Source organism: Jaculus jaculus, chromosome 11 (assembly GCF_020740685.1).
Source record: "Jaculus jaculus isolate mJacJac1 chromosome 11, mJacJac1.mat.Y.cur, whole genome shotgun sequence".
Classification (NCBI taxonomy): domain Eukaryota; kingdom Metazoa; phylum Chordata; class Mammalia; order Rodentia; family Dipodidae; genus Jaculus; species Jaculus jaculus.
Genome location: NC_059112.1, coordinates 111,334,092 through 111,355,554, shown reverse-complemented (window position 1 = coordinate 111,355,554; position 21,463 = coordinate 111,334,092). Strand labels below are relative to the sequence as shown.

General features: G+C 50.2%; 2 protein-coding genes across 2 annotated transcripts; one reads left to right on the top strand and one right to left on the bottom strand.

Annotated features, from left to right (window-relative positions):
• Window positions 1–288: 288 nt before the first annotated feature.
• On the bottom strand, window positions 289–14,633 carry Hagh (hydroxyacylglutathione hydrolase). The gene is made up of 9 exons (XM_004652173.2): window positions 14,530–14,633; window positions 12,216–12,391; window positions 11,227–11,291; window positions 7,505–7,622; window positions 6,668–6,776; window positions 4,235–4,338; window positions 3,825–3,926; window positions 980–1,059; window positions 289–554 (listed from the first exon to the last, which is right to left on the bottom strand). Exons 1-9 carry the CDS (start codon window positions 14,603–14,605, stop codon window positions 455–457), a joined length of 930 nt encoding a protein of 309 aa, XP_004652230.2. The 5' UTR covers window positions 14,606–14,633; the 3' UTR covers window positions 289–454.
• Window positions 14,634–14,818: 185 nt separating this feature from the next.
• On the top strand, window positions 14,819–16,327 carry Fahd1 (fumarylacetoacetate hydrolase domain containing 1). Its single transcript, XM_004651979.3, has one exon. It carries the CDS (start codon window positions 15,024–15,026, stop codon window positions 15,687–15,689), a length of 666 nt encoding a protein of 221 aa, XP_004652036.2. The 5' UTR covers window positions 14,819–15,023; the 3' UTR covers window positions 15,690–16,327.
• Window positions 16,328–21,463: the final 5,136 nt, after the last annotated feature.

Here is a 21,463-nt window from a genome sequence, read left to right as displayed (position 1 = left end):
ACTCACACTGACAGAGCAGCAAGGCCGTGAACACGCCGACGGCCGCAGTGGAACTAACTCCTAGGCAGGCAGTGGCTGGCTGCTGCTCTGGAGGCAAGGGAGAAGCCAAGGGTGGTGCCAGCCATCTCTTTTCTCCCTGAAAAGCCAGAAAACTTGGGTGGGCAGTCGAGGCTCAGCTCCTTCCTATGCCAGCACCATGATAAGAAAATGGGCAGGTTGGACATATTGTGATCACAGGACTCTGAGGTGGTTTGTGCAAGAAAGGCCAGAGATAAGAGTCCATAGGCGTTATGGGAATAAATATTTTTATCCTTTGTCTCTTATAAATATGCATTAGAGTACTTGATAACACAAGCAGAGGGCTCTGAGCCCCATTTAAAATCAGGCCAGACTGGACGTGCGGCGCGACTGGCAGGACCGTCACTTAGCCCCGCCGTGCGGGGGGGCGGGCGCCTCAGTCCCGTGGCACCTTGAACTGGTCCTTCTCCTTGCGGATGGCGCGCATGGTGGTTACGGGGTCCGACTCGCCCGCGTGCTGCTGCACCGTCTTCTCCCTGCCCAGGAGGGACGGACACACACACACACACAGCTCACGTGTGTCACCAGGAACTGGCTAGGGCAGCCCCATCTGCTGAGACTCGCAGGCCTTCCAGCAATGCACAGGTTAGAGGCTGCCAGCTCCACACTGTCTGGCCCTGCCCAGAGCTCCAGAACTTTAAGGCTCACAAAGAGCAGCTCCCACCCATGGGTCCTGGGTCCCCCCCACACACACACCCTTGTCAAGGCACTAAGAAAGGTTTATTCTCCCATTTACGGGAGAAAGCATGCCTCTCAAATGCACTTGGTAAAGATGGAGGCTGGTCCACACACCTAGGTTCCCACTTTGGCTCAGCTCTTGGCTGGGGATGGGGGAACCAGCCAGAATCATAAAGCAGGAGCCCCACAGGAAGGCACAGGAGGCCCCTATGCCATGACTCACCTCACTCTCATGAAGGGGTTATAAGTGAACTCCTCCGCAAGGGTGGATGGAACTGTGGGCTCCCCAATGGCATACTTCTCCTGCAAGAGATGCCACTGTCACACAGGGGCCAATGAATCACATTTCAAATGAACCTTGGTGATCTTTAAACTCAGTCCATCCTAAAGGCAGAGCAAGTGGTGTGGTCAGTGCAGACCAGCAAGTACCTGGTTCGCATGGGCAAGGTCAGGCCTTTAAAAAGTTCATGGAAGAGCCAGGCATGGTGGCGCATGCCTTTAATCCCAGCACTCGGGAGGCAGAGGTAGGAGGATCACCATGAGTTTGAGGCCACCCTGAGACTACATAGTTATTTCCAGAGCAGCCTGGACCAGAGTTGAGACCGACCTCAACAACAACAACAACAACAAAAAAAAACCCTTAAGAAAAAGAAAAAATTATTAAAACAAATTTAAATAAACGTGACCTCCAGGTTTGGTAGAGGAGGACACCCAGCTTCTCCCTCTGGCCTCCACAGACAGAGACAAGGAGTGCACGTGTCTTCACACACACCCCACATACTACACAAAAAAGAAAAAAAACTGGAGCTCATCAAAATTAAAAATATTTACAACTCAAGGACATTGAGAAAAGGCAAGATATAGAATGAAACTAGTCACAATACATATATCTGTCAAGACTTATATGCAGAATTTTTTTGTTGTTGTTTTTTTTGAGGTAGGGTCTCACTCTAGCCCAGGCTGACCTGAAATTCACTACATAGTCTCAGGGTGGCCTAGAACTCAAGGCGATCCTCCTACCTCTGCCTCCCAAGTGCTGGGATTAAAGGTGTGCACCATTACGCCCAACTTGGTTTGTTTTTGTTTTTGTTTTTGTTTTGTTTTTTTGAGGTAGGGTCCCACTCTAGCCCAGGCTGACCTGGAAATCACTATGAAGTCTCAGGGTAACACAAACTTATAGCAAGCAACCCACCTACCTCTGCCTCCCTAGTGCTGGGATTAAAGGCATTCACCACCACGTCTGTTGACAAATTTCTTAGAAGTTGCTAGCAAGACTAACTCAAGAAAAAGCACAACAAATTAATAACATTAAATTCATAATTAAAATAAACTTCCCACAAAAACATTTCCATTTCCCTAAGGTGTCACTGGAAAATTCTAACAAGCATTTAAAGAAGAAATATTAGGGGCTGGAGAGAGAGATCAGTGGTTAGACACTTACTTGCAAAGCCTGATGGCCCAGGTTCAATTCCCCAGTACCAGAGTACTAAGTAGCACATGCATCTAGAGTTCGTCTGCAGCAGCAGGAGGCTCTGATGTGCCCATTCTGTTTCTCTCTTTCTCAAATATTTTTTAATTTACTTATTTGCAAGCAGAGAGAGATAGAAGAGAGACAGAAAGAGAATGAGCACATACGTGCCTCCAACCACTGCAAACGGACTCCAGATGCATGTGCCCCTTGTGCTTGTGGCTTATGGGGGTCCTGGAGAATCGAACCTGGGTCTTTTGGCTTCACAGGCAAATGCCTTAACTGTTAAACCATTTCTCCAGCCCTAAATAAGTATTTGAAAAAAGAAGCTGCCAGATGTGGTGGCGCACGCCTTTAATCCCAGCACTTGGGAGGCAGAGGTAGGAGAATCGCCGTGAGTTCAAGGAGGAAGGCAAAGCTTCCAGAAACCACACAGTTCATGAGGGTTCAGCTCCAACGTGCCGCTATGAAGTACTTCTCACTGGGCCCAGGGGTCTCAGTCATCAACAACAGAATATGGGGAAGGGGTTCTCCCACTCACACTGGCCTTGCAAAATCGAAAAGTGAAGGAGGGCAGCAGCAGAAGGCTACAGCAACAAGCAGCAGCCTCCAAGGGGCCTCAGGGCTGATCTCACTCCGAGGTCCCAGGCAATGAGAAGTTCCAAGCAATCAGATGGCAAGAAAAGACAACCGACTGCCTAGCACAAAATGAGTCATCTCTATCACATCTGCCAGAGCCCAGGAGACATCACAGAGGAAGTGGCAATTTACATATTAGTGCTGCTCTCACTGCTAGCCTGACAACCTCCTCCAGGGAGATGGTGCTAGACACTGAGGAGACAACTCTCAATGAAGCAGAAATTCAAAGGATGCAGAGAGCTCAGCACTAAAGGAGACTTACAACACACTCGTCAAGGCTCATGGGACACTGGAAAAGAGGGCAGAAAGATTTTAAGAGCCACAGAGTGGCTCACACCTTTAATCCCAGCACAGAAGACAGAGGTAGGAGAACTGTTGTGAGTTCAAAGCCAGTCTGGAATTACAGAGTGAGTGCTGAGTATGGTGGCACAAGCCTTTAATCCCAGCACTCAAGGATTCAGGCCTTGAACTCTCAGGGATCCTCCTACTTCTGCCTCTAGAGTTCTAGGATTAAAGGTTTTTTTGCGGTAGAGTCTTGCTCTAGCCTAGGCTGACCTGGAGTTCATGATGTAGTCTCAGGGTGGCCTCGAATTCACAGTGATCCTGCTCCTTCTGTCTCCCCAGTGCTAGGATTAAAGGCGTATGACACCATGCCCGGCTCCAGCGATTACTTTGCACCAAATTTGGAAAAGATGCTGGGCAAAAAGCAGGTCATTTAAAGCCGGGCAGTAGAGGCAGGTTCCAATCCAGGGTCCAACTTAACTGACTCACTGCTCAGAATGTGGGAACAGTGCCTCAACCTTGGGCCTTTGGTGGGCATTTGTTGGAAAACATAAGCGACATCCAGTCAGAATGGAGCTTACTATCCTCACGATGCCTAGCTTCCATCTGCACCCTGGCCCTTAGGGAATCACGGTGGCATAACAGACCCACAGGATATGCCCCACTGGTTCCCACTCACCTTGGCCCAGGCCAGTTTCTCCTGGATGGCAGTATTGCTGGGCTCTACGTGGCGTGCAAACTTGAGGTTGTTGACAGTGTATTCATGGCCACAGTAGACTTTCTGAGGAAAGAGCCAACAGACTAGCTCTTGTAAGACTGATTGAACCACCACTGGAAACCCTGAGGGCTGGGGGCCAGGCCCTGTCCTCAACCCAACCTGGTACCACCATAGGGTGTGAGTGACAGTGGATAGCATAAAGGCCGCCCTCTTGCACATCTGCTAAACGACATCAAAAACTGCTAAGGTGATGCTTCTGCCCACTTGCTCTCCCAGCTCACAGTGAGTTCAGCAAGGGGCCCTCAAGGGTGTGCCCAGCATTTGGAGGGTGAGTGGCACGTGGGGCCTGTAGGCAAGAAGTCAGTGCATACTGTGTCTGGAGGGAGCCGGCCCAAGACTTCGAGCAGTGCCTTGTACATCTCGTCTGCAGTTCCTTCATAGAATTTTCCACAGCCAGCCACAAACAGCGTGTCACCTGAAAAACACAATGGTGGGTCCTCAACAGCATGCTCAGGCCCTGGCTCCAGCTGCTATACTAAGCCAAGCCCTGAGTTTATACACAGGTTCCAGAACACATCTCATGACCATTCTCCACCACATTCACCCACTCTCTCCACCCAGCAAGGCTCAAGATGGCCTTCAGCTTTCCATCCTGCCCCCAACCTTAGGCCTCAAGTCTCAGTCGGTACCAGAGTCACCAACTCACTGCTTGAAATTAAAGCCAAAGATGTCCTGATCCCACCCTCAGTGCCCCAACCCACCACAGCTGAGACCCTCACAGACCCAGCCTGTTTTCCACCTGCCCAGTAGCCTCCTAGGCCTCTCCTGGAACCTGACATCTCTCTGACACCTTCCCTTCGCTACAAAGAACATATGGGGCACAAACACACACACTGGGCCAGGCTGCTACTGCCCCAGCCATACCGAGGCAACCTGGCTACTTCTGCTCTCTGCACCCCTCTGGATTTCACACTGGCCGTCCACCTCCATGGGCACTCAAGGTCCCACCATCCACAAGGATCTGCCTTTCCCAGGCAGATGTACTGCTCTTGAGTCTTCATCTCACTTCCACAAAATGGGGTCTCAAACTGAGGCTCTAAACACTCCTCCCCAGGCACTCTGACCACGCTGTCCCCAGCACTGCCAGCTGTTGTTCCCAGTGCCCAGCCCGCCCATCTCTGCCTGACAGCCTTATCCACTGCTACAGCTGCAGAGGGTGCCTGTCCCCTTCCACACCCTGCTCGGAGCCATCCCTGCCCTCCTCAGCTCAGCCGGGTGGGGGTGGGTGCTGCTCTGGCTCAGTCTGCCCGTTCCTCCCATTGACCTCTCTGCTGATACCAGGCACCTGCCTCTGACCAGAGCACACCTGTGATTACACAGTGACCCAATGAAACCTCTCTCCACATGCCAGCTGCTGCCCCACACACCACAAAAACAGCAAGTGCAGAACAGCATGCAGTCTACAGCCCATGGCAGCCCCTCTCCACCATACACACCTCGCAGGAGACAGCCATAAGGGAGCTGGCCTTGGGCTGTGGCTGGGGATCAGTGGCACAGCACTTGCCTAGTACGCACAAGGGCCTGTGTTCTATCCCCAGTACTGTCGGTGTGGCTTCCCAGTACAGGCCGGGCAGCCTGGATGGAGGTGCTGCCATCTTCTTATAGACACTATGAAAAGGTCTACGCAGGGCACACAGCCATGACAACTGTGGCAGGCTGGCTGTCTCCACACGTTTCTCTTACCCTAGATGGTCATTTTGCCACAGTGCTAACTGCAGTTCAGGGAGGCCCTGCCCAAAGCCACCACTGACAGCAAGACCATAAACATGGCAGAACTCTCCTATTCCACGACACAACTGGATAAGGCAGAGCCTCTGCTCTCCACTCTATAAAAAGGTGGTCCCAGTGCTAACACCAGCCCAGGGCCTTGAGCACACACCACACATTGCCTTGGTGACGAGCCTGACTCCGGGTCAGGTGCGGTGGCTCACACTAGTATGCTCAGCCCTCAGCAGGCAGAGGCATAGCCATGAAGTCATGGTCAGTCTAGGCTACAAGGAGCCCCTGCCTCTAAATAAAAAATAAGCAAGCAAGCTGGAATTCGAAACAGCTGTGTTGAAATCAAGTTCAGGCTCCAGGGACATTTCTTTCTACCCCTCACTTAGGTCCACATGACAGCATGACAAAGCCCCTCACTCAGTGTTCCTCCTGAGCTTACATACTCCACGTTGCCTGGCCACATCTATGTCTCCATACTGCTACAACCTGGTGGCAAGACGCCCACGCCCGGACACGCACACAGAGGATCTGGTTAAACAACCCTTAGCTGCTGTCAGCAATATTTCGCTTCTTTCCTTCAAGGGGAACGTCTTCTCACTTGCCGGTGTGGGCTGCACGAGGGCTGCTCGGGGCCTCAGCAACGTGTCCCCACCTCACCCAACCAAGGGCTGCTTCGACTGTACGGCCACTCGGTACAGGCACGGGGCCGAGGAGCTGCCTTGTATGGGTTCTAATCCAGGTCAGACATCAGGAAGAGTGCTTGGCACCCCTAGGGTCTCCCTTAGCCATAAGCCAGGCCCATCTGTTGTCTGCTAGAGGGTGAGGCCGAGGCTGCATGGAGGCCGTCTCCAGGGACACCCGTCACACACAGCTGCGGCCCACATGCTGCCTCCGCACCCCCGAGGGACGAAACATCTCCATGGGGAGATGCAGGCTGGACAGGGAGGCTTGCTCAGGAGCTCCTCAAGCACCCGCACACCCAGTCTTCACAGAGCCACTGGCCTTCCCTCCTCCAGCACACTCACCCGTGAACACAGCCGGGGGCTCTGAACTGCCAGGCTTGCTTACAAAGTAGCAGATGTGTCCCGAAGTGTGGCAGGGTGTCGACAGGCATTTGACACTGAGAGACCCCACCTGAAATAAAGCAGGTGGTGGCATGGGCCCCAATAACCAGGCACCTTTCTTAGGATTCACAGGTGGCAGTACCGCCGTCCTTCAACCACCTGGACCTGCGTAACCCCAGACTCATTTAAGACATCTGCGTAGCAGCCCTGAACTTGGGCGGGACCTCCACACAGGGACAAGGAAGGTGCGGTGGGGGATGGCCTTCTGGGTCGTGGTCCCAGGGGCACACACCAAACCAAGAGAGGCTTGTTTTGTTTTTGTCTTTGGAACCAGGCCAACTCTAAACCAGGTACTGTACCATAAAAGACACTTTTCTTTGACCTACCTCCCCAATTTCTTCAAAATGCTCACTCCCATATGGTAAGCACCTCAACAAATATCAGGACTATTTCCACATCTCTGTGTGGCCCCTTTCCTGATGTTGCTCACATCCTGACCAAATCAACCCAATTCAAACATTGCAGCTTTGCGTTCTAAGGAAGAGGCACCTTTCCACACCTCACCACCGTCATCCCAGAACTCAAAGGAATACCCGAGCCCGTACGAGTTCCCCGACAGCTCAGAGCCCATGCACAACCTTCCGCAATGTCCAGTCACACTCTGAGGTTATTTTCTCACTATGCTCTCAAAAGAAGTGGTCAAACCATTGCTGAGGACCAGGGAGGTCCTCCCGAGGATCCTACCAGGCCCCTTGCCAGTTGCTGTCTGAGGACCTAGCATCCAGGCTCTCTGGGTACCTGCAGCGTGGACAGGTGCGTGACTTTGTGAGTCAGGGCCCCGATGCGATCATCGCCTCCGTACACCTTCAGCCCGGGCTCCAGCTTCACAAGCTTCTCATTCCCACCAGCATGGTCCCTGCAAGGCAAGCAGAGATGGCGGAAGTGTGGGGACTTAACTCAGGAGCTGATGTGCTGAAATGAAGGGGGCTGTTTGCTGCTTTGAGCCCAGGAGACCCAGTGATGTGCTGACAAGGGGCTGTTTACCTGCCATTACCCTGAACCAAATGGAATTTTCATTTTGCCTCAGAAGAATAAAAAGGAATCTTCCAATACAGGCAAAGCCTCTTGTCTGCCATTTGCTTTGTTCCCACTGACAACAACCTCAGAAGCCCGATTCTCAAGCAAGGAAACTGCCATCTTGGTAGCAGAGAATGCAGACTGCTCACACCTGCAACGTCCCTACCATGGCTCCCAAGCTTTAAGGTAAGGGGAATCATATGGAGAGTCTTGAGCCACATGGGAGCCTTCCGCCTCCCTCCTGAGGTGAGAGGTCAGGGCAGCCTGGGGTAGGTCTGGCAGGCTCCCCTGGTGATTCCGATGTTGCAGCCCAGTTTGGGTCAGCACTCTGGCAGAGGATCTTCTGGAGCCATAATGCCACCCATCTGAGGGACACAGGCACCTCCTAGGACAACCATCGGGTTTCCACAGGAAGCCCTCCAACCTACATTTCAAAAAGGCGGCAGCAGAAGGTGGGGCCCTGTTGACATTGTAGAATGGGAATCAGTGTCCCCACATTATGGGTCAAACTTAGTTCCAAGGATGAGGAGTGGGAAGCACGTCTCCTGTCATCCGCTGGTTGGTAAGCCGCAGCTCACACCCCATGCATCACCTAATGTCCCCCTGTGGATTCCTCAGAGAGCACACCCCACAAGGACACTAGTGAAACACCCTGTGGAACAGCAGGGCCTTGAGATAACGAGGAACAGGCAGCCTGGTCCTGTTCCCCTCCCCTCTGGAACAGCTGTCACACAGGCCAGATAAGCACCATGGCCTTAGCACTCATCTGGCAAAACACTGCTGACAATGAATAAGTTAACACAGCTGGGCAGCACTGTGAGGCACGGGTCAGACCTGGAACTCTGTCCTGGGACTGGCACCAGCACAAATGAAAGAGTGCCGGGAAAAGCCAGAACCCTCCAAAGGATCAGGAAGGACACCTGAAGTGGGGGTTATCTGGTGGAAGGGAGAAGGAGGAAAGAACTTCTGACAGCCTCAAGGAAACTGCCGCTAGATTCCCAGAGGCAGGTGAGCTAGAAGCAGAGAGCCGGTGGATGTGCCCCAAGAAAGGCCAGCCACATCACACAGCACAGGCCAAGACCCAGGTTACTGGCTCGTTGCCCCTAATATTGGAGTCTGCTTCAAGACTTCTGAGACCTGGTCACGGGGCCCAGCTAATGAACCACAAACACTTGAGTGGCATAGTCCAAGCCTTGCTGTATTAGCCAAGTGCTGGGAGCTCATTGGGTGCCAACCCTGTCCTGAGCTGCCCTCATGTGGTCATTTATGATAGAAAATTAAGAGTGAACAAACACCTCTTCTATCTTTGAGGACCCTCAAAAGACTCAAAGAGAGGCTGAAAAAATGGTTCAGCAGTTAAAATGATTGCTTGCAAAGCCTAACAACCTGGATTCAATTCCCCAGTACCCAAGTAAAGCCAGATGCACAGAGTGGTGCATGCATGTGGAGTTCATTTACAATGGCTGGAGGTCCTGACATGCCCATTCACCCACCCACTCATCCCCTCCACACACACTCCCTCTCTCTTTCTCTCCCCCTCTCTGTACTTGCAAAAACATGGTAATAAAAATTAGAAAAAAAAAAGACTCAAAAGGCCAAAAAGGCCAGGAGTGGTGGCACACACCTTTAATCCCAGCACTAAGGAGGCAGAGGTAGGAGGACTGCTATGAGTTCAAGGCCACCCTAAGACTACATAGTGAATTCCAGGTCAGCCTGGGCTAGAGCAAGACCCTACCTTGAAGAAAAAAAAAAAAAAAAAAAAAAAGCCAGGTGTGGTACCCAACTTTAATCCCAGCACTCAGGAGGCAGAGGTAGGAGGATCACCATGAGTTTGAGACCTGCCTGAGAGTACATAGTGAATTCCAGGTCAGCCTGGGCTAGAGTGAGATCCTACCTCAAATAAAAAAATAAATAAAAAAGCCAAAAAGGTACTACCCCACAGACCCAAACACAGAGGCTTTTCACACTCTTCATCTTTCAAGTATCAAAAAAGAAATGGAAAAGAAAAACCAAAAACAACAAAGCTGGGTGTGGCTGTGCATGCATGTTATTGATCCCAGCACCTGGGAGGCAGAGGTGCGAAGGACTGTCCCAAATTCAAAACCAGTCTGTGTGACACAGTAAGAACCTACGTCAAGAAAAAAACCAGAGGTGATGGTTCAGTGGTTAAGGCGCTTGCCTGCAAAACCTAATGACCTGGGTTCAATTCCCCAGTGCCCACGTAAAGTCAATACATTTTAGAGTTCATTTGTAACACCTGGAGGCCCTAGTATGCCCATTCTCTGTTTTTCTTTCTCTCTCTACTTGCAAATAAATAAGTAAAAAAATATTTTTTTAAAAAAGGAAAAAAGAGAGCTGGAGGCCGGACATAGTGACACACGCCTTTAATCCCAGCACTTGGGAGGCAGAGGTAGGAAGATCATGAGTGTGAGGCTACCCTGAGACTCCATAGTGAATTCCAGGTCACCCTTAGCACTAGAGTGAGACCCTACCTTGAATAATCAAAACAAAACAAAACAAAACAGGCTGGAGGGTTGGCTTACCAGTTGAGATGCTTGCGTGTGAAATGTAAGGACCTAGGTTTGATTCTGCAGGTCTCATGTAAGCCAGACACACATGGTGGCACACATGTCTGGGGTTCCTTTGCAGTGGCTAGAGGTCCTGGTGTGCCCATTCTCTCTCTTTCCCTTTTTCTCTCCTCCCTGTTTCTAATAATTTTTTTAAGTTAAAAAAATGAAGATGGGTATGGTGGCGCACGCCTTTAATCCCAGCACTTGGGAGGCAGAGGTAGGAGGATCACCCTGAGTTCAAGGGCAGCCTGGGACTACACAGTGAACTCCAGGTCAGCCTGAGCTAGAGTGAGACGCTACCTTGAACCCAACCCCTGCAAAAAAAAAAAAAAAAAAAAAAAAAAAAAAAGCAGTTAAAGGTGCTTGCTTGCAAAGTGTGATAGCCCTGGTTCTTTCCCAGACACAGAGTCACATTCAAAAAGTAGTGTGTGCATCTGGAGATCGCTTGTATGGCAAGAGAATCTCTGGTATACCCATACTTAAACACATACACTTTCTCTCAGATAAATACAAATATTTTTTAAAACCCAAAAACAAAAACATCACAACCTCTGGAAATATGGTCATTTATTAATTAATTAACTTATTTTTAGAGCACAGTGATGGCTGGACTTTTCTCCTCTGACATTAAAATCACAAACCCTAGAACTGTGAAAAATGGCTGCTGGGGGCTCTGTGGCCAGAAAAGAAAGCCATTGTCTGAGGACACTGGCCCTGCCCTCTCTCCTGTTGGAGGTTGGGAATCACTGTTAACTGGGCCCCAGGGGTCAGCACCTCAGTGGCCCGAGTGGAAGAGGGCAGGCACTCTGGTTTTCTCATAACCCTCCCACTTCACCACACCTGCCCCTCAGGGGCCCCTCTGAAGACACTTACCAGTGGTGGTGGGTGGTAAGCACCGTGGTCAGCTTCACACCATGCTTTCTCACTGCTTCCACAACCTGCAGCCACAGGGGAGGCAGGACAAAGGCTGTCACTGCCAGCCCCAACCCCACCACTGCTCATAGCCCCACTTCAGGACAACAGAGGTCAAGCAGGCTGTCTCTCTGGTTCAACTTGGCAGCTCAGTCCAACCCAGACCTCTCCGAGCTCCTCCAGGTCTGTGGCCATCCACCGTAGAGGTAGCACTGAAGGTGAAGCCAGGGGATGGGCCAGGTCCCCAAAGATAAGCACTGGTTTAAAAGTCGGTGCTCTGGGCTTGCCACGGATGGGTGTCTATGGTCTGTGTTCCTTTCATGAAACTGATCTTAAAAATATTTATTATGGGCTGGAGAGATGGCTTAGTGGTTAAGGTGCTTGCCTGTGAAGCCTAAGGGCCCATGTAAGCCAGATGCACAAGGTGGTGTGTGCGTCTGGAGTTCATTTTCAGTGGCTAGAGGCCTTGGTGCACCCATTCTCTCTATATGCCTCTTCCTCTGTCTCTCTCTCTCTCTCAAATAAATACATTTTAAAAATATTTTTATGGGCTGAAGAGATGGATAAGTGGTTAGGGCACTTGCCCACAAAGCCTAAGGACCCAAGTTCAACTCCCCATTGCCCACATAAGCCAGATGCACAAAGTGGCACAGGTGTCTTAAATTTGTGCAGTGGTTGGAGGGGAGGTGCACCAGGGTCTCTTGCTGCTGCAAAGAATGCCAGATGCATGTGTCATTTTTGTGTCTGGCTTTAAGTGGCTGTTGGGGAACTGAACCATGGCTGGCAGGGTTTGCAAGCAAGCACCTTTAACCACTGAACTCTTTAGCAGTGTCTGGACACTAGTTTGTTTTTCAAAAACCAAGTGGACTAATTTCCAGTGAGCTTCTGCATACAAGGACCTTGTGGAGCTGGGTGACAAGGTCCAGGGAGCCAGACAGAGCTGCACACACCTTCTGCGGCTGTACTGGGTCCACGATGGCAGCCTCCCGCGTGTCCTCATCGATGACCAGGTACATATAGTTGTCGGTTAGGGCTGGCAACAACTCCACCTTCATGGTGCCCTGCTCCACAGTCAGACTCTTCCTTGAGTCAGTGTGATACAGGAATGTTCCTAGTAGGGCTGGGCCTGAAGACACACACAGGAGACGGCCTCATTAAGACTTCTGCTACACTCCTTGCACAGAGGCTTGCCTGGCCAGCTTTCCTGAGTTCTGAGAGAGAACTCTTCAACACATCCATAAGGGCAGTGGAGAACCTTATCTCATGCTTGTACCATGTAAACTACCCATCTCATATTTGTCTCTAGGATCTTTTTTGGTTATATTTTGTTTGTTGTTGGAAACAGGGTCTCTGTAGTCCTGTCTGGAACTCTATGTAGTCTAAGGCCTCACACTCATAGAAATTCTTCTGTCTCATGCTCCTAAGTGCTTTGAGTGGGTGCTGGGGATAGGAACACCAGGACTTCATACATTAGGCAAGGGCTCTATCCCTGAGCTACACCTAAGCCTGGACTTGGGATCTTTATTTTCACTCTCAAGGGTTCTCAAAGGACAGTCCTGCCAGGTTGTGGTGTGACACAAATCCAGGGAAGGCAGAGGGAAGCTGAGCTTGACTGCTAACCCTCCAGCAGGGTATGTCTGTGCCAACAGAGCTCAGTTCTCCTGTAGTTACAGCCCTTCTCAGCTTCCAGCCAGAGGAGAAAACAGGATTTGCCATCAAATGGCAGGCATAATGATCAATGCACACAGTGCCATTTCCTAGAAGTGAGGTACTGACTGTTGGGCCTCAGGTATGACAGACGTAGAACTTCACCATGGGCCAGAAGGTGGCTGAGGGTCCCAACCACCCTTCATCTAGCTGACAAGATTCCAAAATATTTTTAGCAGTGACAGTCCCATTCAACCTGAAAACACATGGGGTCCCACCAATACTTTATGTGCCAGCTTGATAGGGTGGTGGTGGGAGAACACACCAAGTGGTAAGAAACCAGTGAAACTCTTGAGGTGGGACCAGGCTAGCAAGTCTCTCAAAAGGGATGCAGAAAAAGCAACGTCAGCCCACTGATAAAGGATTCCTCCAGAAGCCATCAACTATTAATTACCACCTAGCAAAGCTACCCAAATTATACTTTTTTTCCTTTCTTTTTTTTCCCCCCTTTTGTGATGGTGCTAGGGATGGGACCCAAGGCCTTGAGTATGCTAGGGAAGTGCTTTATCTCTGAGCTGCTCCCCCAGACCCCATCCTCCTTTTTGTGGCACAACAGTTGGGGACATTTTCCAGAACCTTGTCCTCATGCTCAGCAAAATAAGCATTTCTGTATGATCGGGTCTCCGATATTCTACCTCTCTTAAGCCCCTTAACTATGGAAGCCCAGGACGGGCAGAAGAATCAACACACACTGGGTATGAGTCCTTTTATGCATTTCCTGGTAGAGTGTTACAAACCCTGCCTGGGTGAAGGACAAGGTATTTATCACCAGTGCTCAAGAACTCACTGGCAACCTGGAGAGGAGACCACTGTTCCTAAGGGCGGAATCTGCGTAATGAGGGCCCTGCCAGGAACCTTTCCCATAATCACACCTAGCCCTGCGCTGTCCAGATGCGTCCAGCTCACTGGTTTGCAACGGGGGAATTTGGCCTGAGCAGAGGTCACAGACCTAGGCCAAGTCCACAGATATGTTTTGTTTGGCTCACAACATAGTGTAAAATCACGTTTCAGAGGCTGTCCCCGTCCGTCTCCCACTAGGTGGACTTCTGCGACATCAAATGCTGGGCTTGGGGGCTCCCGGGAGCGAGTCAGTCTAGCCGTGCCTGGACCCCGACGTAACAGCATTCAGCGGCGACACTAAGTGTCCCTGGCTGGTGCTGGGGACGTCAGGGAGCGGGATCCCGCCGTAGCCAGGGCGGTCCGCGCACTCTAAAACGTGAATGCCAGGTTCGCTGGGGCTGGACTCGGGCTGGCCAGCTCCGGGCTGCGGGCGACAGGTGAACGCCGAGAAGGAAAGCGGGTTCGGGAAAACCGAGGTCGCGGCCCCGACAAGGCCAGAACGAGAGTCCGGCCCGACTGTCCCGTGGAGGCTGCGCGCAGCCGGGTCCCGGCCCACCGCCTGCGCAGAGGCTCTCCCCGAGCTCGGCCCCGTCCAGGCCCGGCGGCCGCGCCCCATCCACCCACTCGCCGCCCGCCCGCTGCGATCAACACCTGCGCCCAACCGACGTCCGGCCCTTCGGCGCCCAGTCTCGCCGCGTCAGCGCCCGGGCCACCTACCCAGGACACGGCGCGCGCACACGGCTCCCAGCGCCGAGAGACTCCGGCAGCAGAACGGCCCACGGCCGAGCACCATGACCCGCGGGGCCGCACCACGGGGTCGCGGAGCCGCAACACCGGCGTCGGGAGCACCAACATTGGCGTAGGCGACCGCAGCCAATCAGCGCCTGCTTTGCTCCGCCCCTCCTTTCCCCGGCCAACCGGCTCCTGCCTCCTACCGCCGCGCCACGCCCCAATCAATCAGCGCCCGCCCGCGCCGCCGGCAGCCAATCAGCACGCTCCGGTCCAATGCTGAGCCCGACCGGCCGGGGCTGCGGGGCGGGCGACAGAGCCAGGAGGCCGGAGAAGGAGGCGGTGTCTCCTCTGGCTTGCGGAGGCCAAGGGAGTTTGAGAAGCAGCTGCTAGTTGCAGAGGGATAGCGTCCTGAGGCAGCACGTCCCCTCGGAGCCACCGTAAGCGCGGTTGCCGGCGGTCACGTGACGCAGAGTGGCACCATGGCTGCCCCCAAGCCGCTGTCCCGCTTCTGGGAGTGGGGAAAAAACATCGTGTGCGTGGGCAGGAACTATGCAGACCACGTCAAGGAGATGCGCAGCGCCGTGCCCAGCGAGCCAGTGCTCTTCCTGAAGCCGTCCACCGCGTACGCCCCCGAAGGCTCGCCCATACTGGTGCCCGCTTATTGCCACAACCTGCACCATGAGCTGGAGCTGGGCGTGCTCATGGGCCGGCGCGGCCGTGCGGTACCCGAGGCCGCGGCCATGGACTACGTGGCCGGCTACGCTCTGTGCCTAGACATGACCGCCAGGGACGTGCAGGAAGAGTGCAAGAAGAAGGGGCTGCCCTGGACCCTAGCCAAGAGCTTCACCGCCTCCTGCCCAGTCAGCGCCTTCGTGCCCAAAGAGAAGATACCTGACCCTCACGCCCTGAGACTGTGGCTCAAGGTCAATGGTGAGCTCAGACAGGAGGGCGAAACATCCTCCATGATCTTTTCCATTCCCCACATCATCAGCTACGTCTCCAAGATAATGACCTTGGAAGAAGGAGATCTCATCTTGACTGGGACACCCAAGGGAGTTGGGCCAGTTAAGGAAAACGATGAAATCGAAGCTGGCATAGACGGGGTGGTCAGTATGAAGTTTAAAGTGCAAAGGTCAGAATGTTGACTGTACAGAGCGCCCTGTCCTACCAAGTGGCAGGAGCGAAGGGAGAGAGAAGAAAGTTTATTAAGATGCGGCAGTCTTTTAATAGAAGCCCATTCTAAAAATGATCTGATTGGATTGCCAGGCCTCAGTCAAGGACGTGGACCTTTCAAGAAAAACGAAATCGGGAAAAGCTGGGCCAGAAGTGGAAAAAAAAACAAAGTAAAAGATGTGTCGTGCTTTCCAACAAGAAAATGTGCCTTCGTTTCCTTCCTTAAAACTGAACTAAATAAGACTTTTCACTGAGTCATTCTGAGGTCAGTAGCTCAAGATTTAAGAACTGCAAAGGGAAGGGAAAGTCAAATGCTGGTAGTGGTTCCCAAACTTCCTTGGATTTGATAGTCATTTGGAGGCATACCCTCTCAATTAATTGATGGGACTAATTCCAGGGAAGCTGCCTTTGTAAAACACTCCGTTTGCTCCTTACCAGAGAAAGATGGCAAAACACTACCTCAAATTCAGTTTAAAGCTTTGTTATTTGAGCTATTGGTGAAGGCCTTCCTTGGTTACTTTGGGTATCTATACTGGCCTGTGGATGCTGACTTTTGGAGATAATTTTGAAATTGTTATCCAAATAAACATGCTGCTTTGTGTGACATAAAGCTGTTACATTTTCCTCCTGCTATCTCCCAGGGTACTTCCTTCCCTGAGGCTTCAGATCTTTGTCTTCGGCCTCCAATAAAGTGAAGCAGCACTTCCATTTCCTAACCCAAGAAAGAGTCCCCATGAATATGGGTGTCCTGGGAGTGTTGCTTTTGCTCTTGCCTGCACCCTTCACTGATTAAAAAGCCAGGCAAGGGGGCTGGAGAGTTGGCTTAGCTGTTGAGGTGCTTGCCTGCAAAGCCAAAGGACTCCTGTTCATTTCCCCAGGACCCAGTAAGCCAGATGTACAAAGGGGCACATATATCTGGAGTTTAATTGCAGTGGTTGGAAGCCCTGGCACGCCCATTCTCTCCCTCCTTCCCTTCAACCCCCCCCCCCATCTGTTTCTCAAATAAATAAAGATAAAAAGCCAGGCAAGGGGCTGGAGAAATGGCTTAGCGGTTAAGGCACTTGCCTGGGAAGCCTAAGGAAATGGGGTTCGATTCTCCAGGTCCCATATAAGCAGGATGCACATGGTGGAGCATGCATCTGGAGTTTGTTTGCAATGGCTAGAGGCTCTGGTGTGCTCATTCTCTCTCCCATCTCCTGCTTCTAATAAATAATAAATAAATTAATTAAAAAAAAAGCCTTGTGGATACTAGCTACAGATGACCGGGTTTCTGCGAGAGAATGAAAATACTTAGTAGCAGAGGCCAGTAAGTTAAAAAGGAGACATAAAGGGAAGAGAAAGGAAGGGAGGAGAGTACTTAATAGGTTGATATTGTATATATGTAAGTACAGTGATTGTGATGGGGAGGTAATATGATGGAGAATGGAATTTCAAAGGGGAAAATGGGGGGTGGGGAGGGAGGGAATTACCATGGGATTTTTTTTTATAATCATGGAAAATGCTAATAAAAATTTGAAAAATTAAAAAAAAAAAACATTGTTCTCTAATACACAGTCTCTCCTTGGCCACTGAGGAGCATTGTGTCCATGCCAAGACAGTCTAAGTCTCCAGGTTTTCATTTCTTACATGAAAAATTAAAGTATTCCGTGAATGCAAAAAAAAAAAAAAAAAAAAAGCCAGGCAAGATGCACAGCCATAACTATGAGAGGATCCGATGGAGTTCTCAAGACTTTGGCTTCTGCTGGCCCCTTGAAGAATGCCTAGCACATCTCCAGTAATTTTCCAATCACTTAGTACTGCTAGGCATTGTGCCAGCCACAGTTCATTCCATATTTCAGTGTATTACATGACCTTTAGCAAAGCTGTGGATTGGTTAGTATCCCTGTCACATAGCTAGTATAAACTTAGAGATTAGAGAACCTGGCTAGGGTCACGCACCTGAGTGGCAGGGATAAATTGTAACCCAGGTGTCCCAAGCTCAGAACCGGAAGTCGTGACCACAGCACAGGCTGTGTTATAAAATTAGATATACAAGGAGCTGGGGAGGGAGATGGCTCAGTCAGTAAAGTGCTTACCTCTCAAGCATCAATATTTGAGTTCAATCTCCATTACACATGTAAAAATGCTAAATGTAATGGCATACCTGTAATCCTGGCACTTGGAAGGCAAAGACGAGAGGATTCCTGGAGCCAGCTGGCCAGCTAGTGTACTCCAGTTGGTGAGCTCCAGTGTCCAACGAGACACTCAGTCTCAAAAAAAGTGGATGTGGTCAGGTGTGGGGGTGCACGCCTTTAATCCCAGCACTTGGGAGGCAGAGGTAGGAGGATCTGGGTGCGTTCGGGGCCACCGAGACTACAGAGTGAATTCCAAGTCAGCCTGAGCTAGAGTGAGAACCTACCTCAAAAAAAAATTATATGTGTTCCTTAGCATGACACCTGAGGTGGTTCTCTGACTTCCACTACAGATCAACCTCCATGAGCACACAGAGAGACATAAAAACTAAGTGGATAGATTTAAAAAATTAACCATTTAAGTATTCTGTGATTTCCCATATTCAAGTTATGATTACTTAAAAATTCCATAATTGGATTTGTTTAATAAATGTAATATATACATGTACTTTCTTTTGGAGACATAATTTCATTATAGTAGCTCAAGTTGACCTTGAATTCAGGATCTTCCTGCTAAAATCTTCCAGTATCTTTTATTTTTGGTTCTTTAGAGGTAGGATTTTATTCTAGGCCAGGCTGGCCTCAAACTCAGTGAATTCCCTACCTCTGTCTGGGATTAAAGGTGGGCACCACCACACCTGACTGGCTCGCTGACTTGCTTTCTTTTTTTGTTTTTTGAGGTAGGGTCTGACTCTAGCCTAGGCTTATCTGGAATTCACTATATAGTCTCAGGGTGGCCTCAAACTCACAGTAATCCTTCTACCTCTGCCTTCCAAGTGCTAGGATTAAAAGGCGTGTGCCACCACGCCTGACTCATTAACCCTCTCTCCCTCCCTTCCTTTCTTTCTTCTTTCTTCCTTCTTTTCAGAGAGAGAATGGGCATGCCAGGGCCTCTTGCTGCTACAAATGAACTCAAAACATATGCTTCACAAAGTGCATGTGGCTTTATGTGGGTACTAGGAGATAGGCTTTGTATGTAAATGCCTTTAACCACTGAACCATCTCCCCAGCCCCCAATATTTTATTTTCTAATAATTTATTTAGGGCTGGAGAGATTGCTTAGTGGTTAAGGCACTTACCTGCAAAGCCTAAGGATTCATGTTAGATTCTCCAGGTCCCATGTAAGCCAGATGCACAAAGTGACACAGGTTGCATATACTCACAAGGGTGGGGAAACGCGTCTGGAGTTCGATTGCAGTGACTGGAGGACCTGGCATGCCCATTCTCTCACTCTGAAAAAAAAAAGGCCAGTCTGTTGGGCTTGCCTCAAAAAAATAGTTCATTTAATTGCTTAGCAAATGGCTGGAGATGGCTCAGCAGTTAAGGCATTTGCCTGCGAAGCCTAAGGAGCCGGGTTCAATTCCCCATTACTCACATAAGCCAGATGCACAAGGTGGTACATGCATGTGGAGTTCATTTGCAGTGGCAGGATGCCTGGTGTGCCCATTCTCTCTCTCTTTTTGTCTGTCTCTCAAATAAATAATAATTGCCTGGCAATGTGCATTTATTACAGAAGTGTTATGGAATACAGATTAGCAAAAGCAACAAAACGCCTAAACTTTCATCTCCCTAGAGACAGCCAAAGCTAAGCATTTGGTGTGGATTCTTGCAGGTCTGGTGTGGATGAGAATGGAAATACATAGAATTTACTCCCACTATACTCTTTCTTCCCCAAGATGGTTCTCACCATGTAGCCCAAGCTGGCCTGGAACTCACAGTCTTTAGTCACCTGTGTACTGCTGGAATTATAGGCATAAACCACAACCTCTGTAGTTTTCAATCCTGACTTTTTTGTTTTTTTTTGAGACCCAACAGACTGTCTTTTTTTTTTTTTATGAGAGAATTGTCACACCAGGGCCTCTAGCCATTTGCAGTCAAACTCCAAAAGCATGCGCCATCTTGTGCGCATGTGCAACCTTACGCACTAGTATCATCTTGTGCGTCTGACTTACGTGGGACCTGGAGAGTCCAGCATGGGTCCTTAGGCTTTGTAGGCAAGTGCCTTAACTGCCAAGCCATCTCTCCAGCCCTCAATCCTGATTTTTACTCTGGCTATTGCAGCTTCTCCACATCAGTCAACATATTTCTGAACTGTGGTTTTCATTGATTATATGAGACTCTAGGTCAGTCCTCTGGTTTTAGACATTGGGATTGTCTCATTATTTGCTGGTGGGATAAGCTCATTTGTTAATTCTTTTGGCTGGGTTCTCACAGGTGGAAAGGGTATGCTCACACTGAACATGTACTGTTAGTCTAGCTATAAGTACAAGGTTCAGCTGAAATACAAACACCAGTTAAGCAGGTGAAGGTTTAAGCCAGCACCCAGGGAGTATCCAGGGCCTGTGGGGTCAATGTTCCCTCAGCAGTGGAGAAAGCTTAGTCACAAACACCTGACATCAGCGGTGTAGCACACAGAGTCCTTGAATGCAAAAATCAAAACCCAAGGCCGAAGCCAGGCGTGGTAGTGGACATGCTAGGCCCAGTGCTGCAGTCCTGTAATCTCAGGACTGTCAGGTGAGAGGGTCTGAATGGAGTCCAAGGCCTATCTGGGCCTCAGAAGTTACAAGGGCATTCTGCTTAATTAGTAAAGCCTGTCTCAAAAAGGTTTTGTTTTCTTTTTTTTTTTTTTTATGAGAGAGAGAGAAAATTTGGCACACCAGGGCCTCCAGCCTCTGCAATCAAACATCAGATGTGTGCACCACCTTGTGCACATGTGCAACCTTGCATATGCAGCACCTTGTGCATCTCCGACTTACGTGAGATCTGGGGAGTCAAACGTGTGTCCTTAGACTTCGCAGGGAAGCACCTTAACTGCTAAGGCATCTGTCCAGCCCTTCAAAAAGGTGTTTGTTTTTTAGTGAGAGAAAGAGTTGAGGTGCCACGGCTTCTAGACACTGCCATCGAACTCCAGACGCATGTACCACCTTGTGCACATGTGTCAACTTGTCCATAGGGCTTACATGGGTTCTGGGGAGTTGAACCTGGGTCCTTAGGCTTCCCAGGCAAGTACCTTAACTGCTAAGCTATCTCTCCAGCCCCAAAAAGGTTTGTTTTGTTTTGTTTTGTTTTGTTTTCAAATGGGAGAATTTAGCTATCAATAGTGCTAGGATAGTAAATCTGGATTTACTAATCCCAAGCACAGAAAAGGAGAGACTGTACACTTTCACTCCATGTGTTATGAACATCTTTTCAGGTCAGTGAACACAGATGGATATGGTCATCTTTTTTTTTTTGGTTTTCCAAGGTAGGGTCTCAGTGGCTCAGGGTGATCTGGAATTCACTACATAATCTCAGGATGGTGAGGATCACGGTAATCCTCCTACCTCTGCCTCCCAAGTGCTGGGATTAAAGGGGTGTGCCTCCATGCCCGGTTTATGATCATCTTTAATGGCTGCATCCTTTTAGGTCATGTGCCTCAGAAGCATAAGATGGAAATTGTTGCCCAGGTGATTTATTGAAGGGATGCATGTGGGAGAAGGGTAGTGAAAGTGGAAAGGCGAGACACAGCAGCTAAACAGGAAGAGGAATTAGAGCAGGAGTGGGGCTCCAAGGGGAGGGAACACTTACTAGTGCAG